Raw genomic sequence first — 10,889 nt, forward strand, 5'->3', positions numbered from 1 at the left:
TTATTTTTTGTTTTTTATGTATATCTATTTTTATTGGTGCATTGTAGTCAAACATCACAATGGAGTACAAGACTTGTGAGGGTATACCAGCAACATCATCCAATTAACCCGTATCCCCTCCCTGTCCCATTCCCTCCCTCTCCCTTGATCCCATGCTTGATTTGGTGATTAACTTTGATTCATTTGTTTACATATATCATGCATTTTAAAGAGATTCCAGGGTCTCCGCGTGCTTCCCACTGACAGCATGGCACACTACAACTTCAAGAAGATTACGGTGGTCCCGTCTGCCAAGGACTTTATCGACCTGACATTATCTAAGACTCAACGAAAGACTCCAACAGTTATTCATATACATTACCAAATTCATCGCATTAGACACTTTTATATGAGAAAAGTTAAATTTACTCAACAGAATTACCATGACAGATTCTTACAGATTTTCCCAAATTGGATGACATCCATCCATTTTATGCTGATTTGATGAATATTCTCAATGACAAGGATCATTACAAGTTGGCTCTAGGACAAATAAATATTGCCAAAAATTTAGTGGACAATGTTGCTAAGGATTATGTATGGCTTAGGAAATATGGTGATTCCCTCTACTGCTGCAAACAGCTGAAGCACGCTGCCCTCGGCCTAATGTGCACTATCATTAAGAGGCAGAGGCAGAGTTTGGAGTATTTGGAACAAGTGCACCAGCATTTGTCCCATTTGCCCACCATTGACCCAAATACCAGGACCCTGATTCTGTGTGGATATCCGAACATGGGGAAGTCCAGCTTCATCAACAAGGTGACGAGAGCAGATGTGGATGTTCAGCCCTATGCATTCACCACCAAGTCTCTGTTTGTTGGGCATATGGATTATAAGTATCTGCGTTGGCAGGTCGTAGACTCTCCGGGGATTCTGGACCATCCCTTGGAAGATCGGAACACCATCAAAATGCAGGCCATTACTGCCCTGGCCCACCTCCGTGCCGCCATTCTCTATGTGATGGATTTGTCTGAGCAGTGTGGACATGGGCTGAAGGAGCATCCGACCTCTCTTCATCAATAAGCCTCTCATAGGTGTGGCAAACAAATGTGACGTGAAGTGACTCACGGAGCTTCCCGAAGAAGACCAGAAAATATTTGTAGACTTGCAGGCCGAAGGCTTCCCTGTCATAGAGACCAGCACCCTGACCGAGGAAGGTGTCATTAAAGTTAAGACTGAGGCTTGTGATAGGCTTTTGGCTCATCGAGTGGAAACCAAAATGAAAGGAAATAAAGCGAATGAGGTGCTGAACAGATTGCATTTGGCTGTACCAAACAAGAGAGATGATAAGGAAAGGCCCTGTTTCATCCCAGAAGGAGTGCTGGCGCACAGGAGGAGGATGGAAATTGCGGAGCAGCCCAAGAAGAAGCGGGATCGAGATCTTGAGCTGGAGATGGGAGATGATTATATTTTGGATCTTCAAAAATACTGGGATTTAATGAATTCTTTGGAAAAATACGATAAAATACCAGAGATCTGGGAAGGCCATAATGTAGCCGATTATATCGATCCTGCTATCATGAAGAAATTAGAAGAGTTAGAAAAAGAAGAAGAGCTAAGGACAGCTGCTGGAGAGTATGATAGTGAATCTGAGAGTGAGGACGAGGAAATGGTGGAAATCCGACAGCTGGCGAAGCAGATCAGAGAGAAGAAGAAGCTGAAAATCCTGCAGTCCAGAGAGAAGAATACGCGGGGGCCCCGGATGCCGCGGACTGCCAAGAAGGTTCAGCGGACCGTCTTGGAAAGCGAGATGCGCAGCCTCGGGGTCAACATGGACGACAAAGACAATGCCCATTATGCAGTGCAGGCAAGAAGATCTCGGAGCGTCACTAGGAAAAGAAAGCGGGAAGAATCGGTTCTGCCTTCTTCCGTAGCCCGGAGCCGGAGCTGCTCTCGCACTCCACGTGATGTTTCCGGTCTTCCGGATGTCAAGATGGTAAAGAAAGCCAAGACAATGATGAAGAACACACAGAAGAAGATGAACCGCTTGGGGAAGAAAGGAGAGGCAGACAGACACGTGTTTGACATGAAGCCCAAGCACTTGCTCTCTGGGAAGAGGAAAGCTGGTAAAAAGGACAGGAGATAGCATTCTGTCGGCAGACACAGTTGGCGAGACCGTCCTGTTTATTTCTCGGTTTGGTGTGGTATGGATTCATGAATTGGAACCCTAATCTATTAACTCAAAAGACCGTGGAAATGACTGAAGTGCTTGTTGCTTTGCTGAGAGCTGGTAAACTGTTTAGACGTGGGGAATTTTTGTCACTTCATAATACTACAGTTATGTGTAGTAGACTGTTACTGTACTTAATGGAGTTTCGATTGCTTCAGATTTGCAGATCTGAAAAATGTATTGGTGTGGTGAGGTTATTTTTGATCGTGAAAAAATTCTTTTATAAGATAGAAATTTGGCTCATCACACATGAATAGCCATCTTTGTGAGGAAAGCTTCTCCACTCTAGGGATGTAGGCAGAAGGTGGCCAGTCCTGTCCTGCAGGCTTGGGGAAAGACACATTTAGGGTGCTTTAGAATCCAGAGCGTAAAATACTCTCTTAAATTATTTTCTAGCCCATTTGTACAATGTATCATTGTAATCTATCTTCAGCTATTTTATCCAAAATAAACCTGTATAGGCAAATAGTTAAAAAATAAATAAATAAATTCCATCTTCCCACATCCCATCCCCTCTGATTGGTCACATTAATTGCTCTCTCATGGGGCCCTTTCTTCAACTAGATTTCCTCCTTACCCATTTCTTCCTAGTTTTTGCATATTAGGGAAAGCATCTGATTTTCTATTTTCTGTGATGATTCTTTAAGTATGCCACATTGCAAGTTCAGATCCTGCTCCTGAAGGCCCCGGTGCCAGCCTGGCCCCCTGGCAGACTCTGATCCCAGCCTCGCTGGCTCAAGTACCAGCCTTGACTCACAGCAGGCCCCAATCCCAGCCTCGCTGGCCCCAGTTCTGGCCTAACCCCTCAGTAGGCTTCGATCCCAGACTCGGAGGCCCCAGCAATGGCCTGGCCTCACGGCAGGCTCTGATCCCAACCTCACTGGCCCCGGCACAGGCCTAACCCCTCTGATCCTGGCCTCAAAGGCGCCAGCACCAGCCTTGCCCCATGACAGGCTCCAATCCTGGCTTCGTTGGCTCCGGCACCGGCCTCATCCCTGGGCAGACTCTGGTCCGGGCCTCAGAGACTCCCACACCGACCTTGCCTCAAGGCAGGCTCCAATCCCAGCCTCGCTTGTCCCAGTAGCAGGCTCATCCCTTGGCAGACTTCGATCCCAGCCTCGGAGGCCCCAGCAGCAGCCTTGCCTCATGTCATACACTGATCCCAGCCTCACTGGCCCTGGAACCAGCCTCACCCCTCGGCAGGCTCCAATCCAGGCCTCTGAGGCCCCAGCACCCGCCTTGCCTTACGGCAGGCTCCAATCCCGGCCGTGCTGGCCTTGGCTCTGGACTCACTACTTGGCTGGGTCCAAGGCTGAGGATGGTCTTGAGCTTGCAATCCTCCTCTTCTCTCTCAGCTTTCCAAGTATTGGAATTACAGGTATGTTCCACCATGCCTGACTTAGTACTTACATTTCTAATTCGAACAAGTCTCTTTCTGTAGCCATTTGCTGCTACCAAGTCAGCTGTGGTGATATAAAGAATGCAGGATCTGCTGGACAGGTAAAAATCTACCAGTGTCAGGCCATCCTCAAAAATGTGTTTAATTTTCCCTTAAAATGGAGGAAATGAGCGCTGTTAACTTAGGCAATAGGTAGATTTTTAAATTTATCTTTATGACATATATATTTTTCTGAGTGTGAGTCTGGGGATGGGACCCAGGAGCATTTAATCTCCGAGCTAAACCCCCTGTCCTATTTTTATTCTTTAATTTGAAACAGGATCTCACTAAGTTGCAAAGGGCCTCACTAAGTAGCTGAGGCTGAGAACCATGATCCTCTGGTCTTAGCCTCCCGAATGCTGGGATAACAAGTGTGTGCCACCAGGCCAAGATTAAATTTATTTTTAAACCACGGAAAGGAAAGGGCATATGACAGAAGACAGGCCACTGACCTTGCATTTCCTGTGCCAGCTGATACCCACGCCATTTCTCATTGGCCACAATGTGCCCAAAAATATGTGTACTGGACCCGTGTGGTCAGGAGGATGCCTTTCCATAGGTGGTCTCGACCTAATGAGGAAAATGCAATTCACCTCTTAAGCCAGCCTTTCTGCACACAGCCCAAGGTACACTGGAAAGCCAGGGACTCTAGCAGGAGCCTGTCTGCTTAATGGTCTTTCAAAGATGGAACTGTGTGCTAAAGTCTAAGAACCTGGAGATGATGGCCCTGGCAGCTGTGATCCTCATTTTCAGAACTTGTCTGGCCTCTGATAGCCCAGATTGTTCAGTGCCATGGCTCCTCTGTCCAGTCCAGGACCTGAGATAAGCCAGCAGGGAGACCCCTCCACCCCAGCCTAAGGATCAGGGAAGCATACTCCTTCCTGATTCCTACCAGCTGTGCAGGTCCAGTTTTTCTTCCTGCCCACCCTCCACCTTCCATGGCTCTGGATTGGCTGCCGTTTCAGAGAGTGACACCTGAACTCTCCAATAAGAGCTAGACAATGCAGCTGCTTTCCCATTGGTGGAGATTCAAAAACACCCGCTAGTTGCCAAGAGCAACATTTGTGAAAGCAACTTTGACTCTGATTGGTCGAGGCCTAAACAGAGCCAACGGCAGTTGTTGTTGTTGGACAGTCTTTTGAGAGAAAAGGCATCTGGATTTAAGCTAGAGAAAGCGCAATAGTGCGATTGGTGATAGGCTTCGGTCCCTGCCCTAGACCAGGCCACCTCCAGGAGCAAGGATGCTCCAGAGGCTTCAGAAAGGCCGCCGGAGCCTGTTGGTAAGTAGATCCCACTGGTCTTGCCCTCACCGGGTGGTGCCTAGAGTTAAGGGTAAGAAGTTGGGGTAGGTTAGGGGTTAGTCCTGAGACTAAGACTGAGGCAGGCGGGGCATGAGAGGGCGTGGTTTTCAGTTTGAGAAGACCTGAGTTTTCCTGTTGTAAAGAATCTCTGTCCTGGGTTGGCTGCAGACAGACAGGAATCACTCTGTTAGCAGCTTTTGCTCTGTGTTGGGGACTGCGCTCCTGCCAGGCGCAGACCAGCTCCAGTGCTGGATCCCCCATAGGGAATCATCTTGACTTTTCCCTTTTCCACCCACCCCATCTACCCATTGGCATATCCACCGATTCCACCCACCATATGTACCTGTAAGTGGTGCCCACCGACCTCCAGCGTCTGGCTGCCTGTCCTGCTCCCTAAACAGCTCCTCGCTAGCTTCTCTGCCTTCAGCCTTGCTCTCACTTGAGGTCCATTCTCTGCATGGCGTCAGTCATGCCTAACATGTGTCATGCCCTGGGTGGGATCCGCAGCACTATACCCCAGAAAAAGTTGGTAGAACCAAGTTGTATGAGAGCAGTAGGGAGGTATCAGAGGATTAGGGACCAGGACCCTTGAGGAAGAGAGAAAGACAGCAGGGGTGTTCAAAGGATGAGACGGGGAGTATGAGCACACAGCGACAGAGTGGGCATGGGAAGATTTGGAGGGAAGCAAGGCAGGCAGAAGGAACAGAAAAGGGGAGGCCGGAGTGGAGCTGGTGGGCAGGGGCAGGCGGTTGAGGGCACTGGGTTCTAAAGGCATTGGCATGATCAAACTTGCGTATTATTCTTTTTGTGTGTGTTTTGTACAGGGGTGGACCCCAGGGGCTTTTCTACCTACAGGCTATACTCCCAGACCTATTTTATATTTTATTTGGAAACAGGTTCTCACTAAGTTGCTGAGAGCCTCACTAAGTAGTTGAGGCTGGCTTTGAACTTGTGCAATCCTCCTGTCTCAGCCTCCCAAGTGCGGTGATTGCGAGCGTCTGCCACCCCATCCGGCAATGATAATTTTACTAATTCAAATCAGCATGTTACTGAGTTTTTATCCAAAGCATTAACATTCAGAACAGTTTCCACTGTGTGCAGATATACACAACTGATTGACAGCCTATGGTGGCACTGTCTAGAAGTTAGACAGGTGACTGGCGTGGCCAGGGCAGCTGCTCTGGGAAGGACTACAGGGCCCCATGGTGGGCAGGTGCAGTGGCGCCCCCTGGTGGATGCACTGTCTGGCATATGGGGCTTGGGAATGGGAAGGCAGAGTGGGGCTCCTGGTGGGCTGGATCCCTGGTGGTCAGTACAGGTTTCCCTCCCACGTGGTGATGGTGATGGCGACAGGACCAGGTGATTCCCACCCCCCATGCCAGTGACCTGTGTTTTGTTTGTGCAGAAAAACATCTTCCCTTGTGTCCGGCCGGCAGCTGACATCGATCCCAAGCCAGCTGTGCCCTGCACACCTGCTCCCTGCAGCCCTAGCCAGTCTTCAGAGAGACCAAGGTGAGTCTCAGATGGCCAGGCACTGAGGTTTTCCCTGGCTCAGCACCAGGTCCTGGATCCTGGAACTGTTCAAAGTGGCCAGAAAAATCACAAGACTTATCTTTAGAAAAATTTACCACAGTGCTGTGGTGCTGCACCTAATCTGGCTTCTCTGAGGGCTCATGGACTTGGGGATCTAGTCAAGTAAAGTGCACGATGTTCTCACATTTCAGGATAGGATGCAATTAGTATATTTTGAAATATAAGCATTAAAGTCCATATGCTTGGGTTAATACTACTTATTTTATTTTATTTTATTTTATTTGTGCTAGAGATGGAACCCAGGACCTTCTGCATGCTAAGCATGCTGTACCACTTAGCTACGCCCTCTCCACCCCTTTTATTCCGGAGACTTTTTTCTGTGTCCTCCAAGATTTTAGATACAGAGTTTGGAACATTTTTTTCTATACTGGGGATGGAACCCATGGTCATTCTACCTCTGAGGTATATTTTTATTCTTTATTTTGAAACAAGGTCTCACTAAGTTGCAGAGGGCCTCACCAAGTGAGACTTTCTGTGAACTTGAGATTCTCCTGTCTCAGCCTCCCAAGTACTGGGATTACAAATGTGTACCACCACACTAGGCTTGGAATATTTTTTCCATTCTTTCTTTCCTTCTTTTGTTCTTTTCTTCTTTTTTAAAATGAGGATTGAACATAAGGACAATCCACCAGCCCTTTTTATTTTTTAATTTGAGACAGGGTCTCACTAAGTTGCTGAGGCTAGCCCTTAACTTGTGATTCTTGTGTCTTAGCTTCCCAAGTACTGAGATTACAGGTAAGTGACAGCACACTGTTTTGGGACTATTCCCAAATACACTGACTTGGAGCCAGGGATGGCGGTGCATGCCCTTAATCCCAGTACTAGGGATGCTGAGGCTGTCTTCAAACCTGCAATCTTCCTATGTCAACCTCCCAAGTACTAGGATTATAGGCATGGGCCACCATGCTGGGCTAGAATCCCTAATAGTTATGAAGTTCAGTTTATCAAGTTTCTTTACTGGATCATGCCAAAGAAATCTTTGCCTAATCCAAGGTCACAAATATTTTCTCCTATGTTGTCTTCTACAAGGTTTAGACTTGGGCTTCACATTTAATTTTATATTTTGTTTGATTTGTTTATTATTCATTGTAATTTTAATTTTTGTAGTACTGTGGATTGAATCCAGGGGCATTCTACCTCTGAGCCACACCCCTAGTCCTATTTTGTCTTCTTTATTTGAAACAAGTTCTCACTAAGTTGCAGAGGACTTCACTAAGTAGCTGAGGCTAGCTGTGAACCTGTGATCTTTCTGTCTCAGCCTCCCAAGTACTGGGATTACAAGTGTGCGCCACCACGCCTGGCTTGATTTATTTTTTGTTTTGTGGCACTGGGGATAGAACCCAGAGGCAGTCTGCCTGCAGGCTACATCCCAGTCTTGTTATATTATGTGTCTGGAAACAGAGTCTAACTGGGTTGATGAGAAATTTGCTACTTGCTGAAACTGGCTGTGAACATGAACATGAAGTTTGGAAGTAGAATGTTCCTGGGATCAATCACCAGCACCACAAAAAGGAAAAAAAAATTGGCTATAAGAACTTATTGTACACAAGACAGATTGTACATGTGTGTAGTGGAAACTATAAAAATAGGAAGAAAACTAAAAAATCCTAAGAGTGTACCAAGGGATCGATTAGTGCACAATTTCATCTTTAGCTGACATGTATTATGTGATATGACACTTTTCTGTTGGGGGCCTGGAGGCAGCACCATTAATATGTGTATATGTCAATGCCAAGTGTTCTGTTGCATGTTTATTTTACTCTTTAATGTTTTAATACAGACCGTGTGGGCAGAGTGAGAAGAGAAGACCATTACAGTTTCTGGAAACATTGAGCTCTGGGGAAGAAGCTGATGTTGAATCACAGGTGAGGGACATTTCAGTGATACTGTGGATGCTGTATCATCCAGGACTCAGGTGATTGCAATGTTCTAGAGTTTCTTCCTCAGAGTTAACACAGGGCAAACTGTATAGTGTGTAGGAGCAAGCATTTTGGTTTTTATGTGGTAGTGGAGATTGAATGCAGGGGCGATCTACCTCTGCACTATTGTTCCAGCCTTATAATTTTTTTATTTTTGGGTACTGGGGATGGAACCGAGGGACATTATTCTACCTCCTCTGAGCTACACCCCAGGCCTATATTTATTTTATTCTTTATTTTGAAACACGGTTTCACTGAGTTCTAAAGGGCCTCACTAAGTAGCTGAGACTGACCTTGAAAAATATCCTCCTGTCTCAGCCTCCCAATTGCTGAGATTACATGCGTGTGCCACCAAGCCCGGCTTTATAATTCATTTTGAGATAGGGTCTCACTAAGTTGCCGAGACTGGTCTTGAACTGGCAATCCTCCTGCCTCAACCTCCCTAGTACTGGGATTACAGGTGTGCACTGCTGCACCTTGCTGACTAAGTATTTTCTCTTCTGCATTTGATAGATTTTGCTTTGGGGTTTATAATTTTAATGTGTTCATCTGGTTAGCTAACATTTAACCTCTTTCCTCTGTCTTTCAAAGTCAAGTCGTTTAAAGACAACAGCTTCACATGCTAAATGTTGATTTCTATCAAAGATGAATAATGCAGCTCTTTCCTCTGACCTTGAGCTAATTTTCCTGTCACTCCTTTAGTACCAGGCTACACATTATAGCCTTTCTTCAAATTCACACTCAGTGAGCTTTCTTACTATTTTCTTAGGGTTTCTAATACTTTGCTTTAATTTCCAAATACAGAAGACTTTTGACTTTACATATTAGTTTTGTTCGGTTTGGGGACTTTATGTGCATGAAATTATGGAACACATATTTCTGCATATGATTACATTGCTCTATATGTGTAGAAATATAAAATGATGTCTTCCAGAGCCAGGTAAAGTGGTGCAAGCCTATAATCCTAGGCCTTGGTAGACTGACAGCAGGATTTCAGGTTCAAAGCCAGCATGCAGTCTCTTAGTAGGACCCAGTTTCAAAACAAAAAAAGAATTGAGGGTGTAGCTCCTGGCTAGAATGTTTCTGCATCTGATCCTTAGTACTACACACAAGCACAAAACTTCTATCTTCCTATTCATTTGAACATTATATTATCATTATAGTGAAGTGCTATATCTTTAAAAATGCATCTTGATGCATACCTGTGATCACAGTACCCTCAGTAGGCTGAGACAGGAGAATTGCAGGTTAGAGTCTAGTCTCAGCGGCTTAGAGAGATTCTCAGCAGCAACTTTGTAAGACCCTGTTTCAAAAGAAAAATAAGGCTAAGTATGGTGGCACACGCCTGTCATCCAGTACTTGGGAGGCTGAGACAGGAGGATTGCGTTTGAAGCCAGGCTCAGCAATTTAGTAAGACCCTATTTCAAAATGAAAAGACCTAGGGGTGGAGTTTGGAGGTAGAATGTCACTGGGTTCAATACGCAGTGGGATTAATAAATCAATACATACATATATAAAAGTAAATATAAGCCAGGCATGGTGGTGCACACTTCTAATCCCTGCACTTGGGAGGCAGAGACAGGAGGATCGTGGAGCCTTGCTGGCTTAAGAGACCCTGTTTCAAAATAAAAATATAAATAATTGGTCTGGGAGCGTAGCTTGGAGGTAGAAGGGTTTCCGGGAACCCCAGTACTACACAAAAAATTAAACATTTCTTAGTAGAGTTAATTAACATCCTTATCTACTTTTTCAGCAGAAATTAGAAACTTAACATTATACCTATACATAATGGAAAATTTAGCAGACGTTCAAAGCCTTCCCTTATAAGGTTTGGATTGAGAAACATAATATCTTCTCTCAGCATTTTGAAAACATCATTTGTTGCAGTTAAGGGGGTTCTTTTTCAAATCTCCTGTAAGAAAAAGCCTGTTTGTGCACCTCTGCTCAGCATTTGCAGCCAAGTCACATGCTTTAGGAAGTGAACTTGCAGGCACAGAAGGGCATGCCTGGAATCCCAGTATCTGGGAGGCTGAGACAGCAGGATTGCAGCTTAGTGAGACCTATTTAAAACTAAAAATAACTAGGAGTGTAGCTCAGGGGTCATGGCCTCCTGGGTTCAATCCCCAGTACCACAGGGGAAAAAAAGGGTGGGGAGAAAGTGACCTGACAGCTGTCACTCATGGTCCTGCATATAAAGATGGAGCCCTGAACTCCTAGGCAAGAGACAGAGGAGAGCTCAGACAGGACTCAGATCTGCTCAGATCCACCAGGACAGGAGGGCTCTAAGGTTTAAGATTCAATTGTAAGAAATAGTGGAGATGAAATTCCTAAAGCTTAGAAACTCAGCAAGAGCCTCAGGAAATTAATAAGACCCTACTTCAAAACTAAACAATGGGCTGGGGATGTAGCTTGGAGGCAGAATGCCCCTG

At 45.7% G+C, this 10,889-nt stretch overlaps 1 protein-coding gene across 1 annotated transcript; it reads left to right on the forward strand.

Moving 5' to 3' along the window:
• Nucleotides 1-247: 247 nt before the first annotated feature.
• LOC308267967 (GTP-binding protein 4-like) lies at nucleotides 248-2,125 on the forward strand (the record flags this gene model as incomplete). The annotated part of the gene is given in 4 exon segments (XM_080702937.1): nucleotides 248-428; nucleotides 431-1,037; nucleotides 1,039-1,099; nucleotides 1,103-2,125. Coding segments are annotated over 4 exon segments (1,872 nt in total).
• Between the last annotated feature and the right edge of the window lie 8,764 nt (nucleotides 2,126-10,889).

The sequence above is a fragment of the Muscardinus avellanarius genome (genome assembly GCF_963383645.1).
Source record: "Muscardinus avellanarius genome assembly, chromosome: 10".
In the NCBI taxonomy this organism is placed as follows: domain Eukaryota; kingdom Metazoa; phylum Chordata; class Mammalia; order Rodentia; family Gliridae; genus Muscardinus; species Muscardinus avellanarius.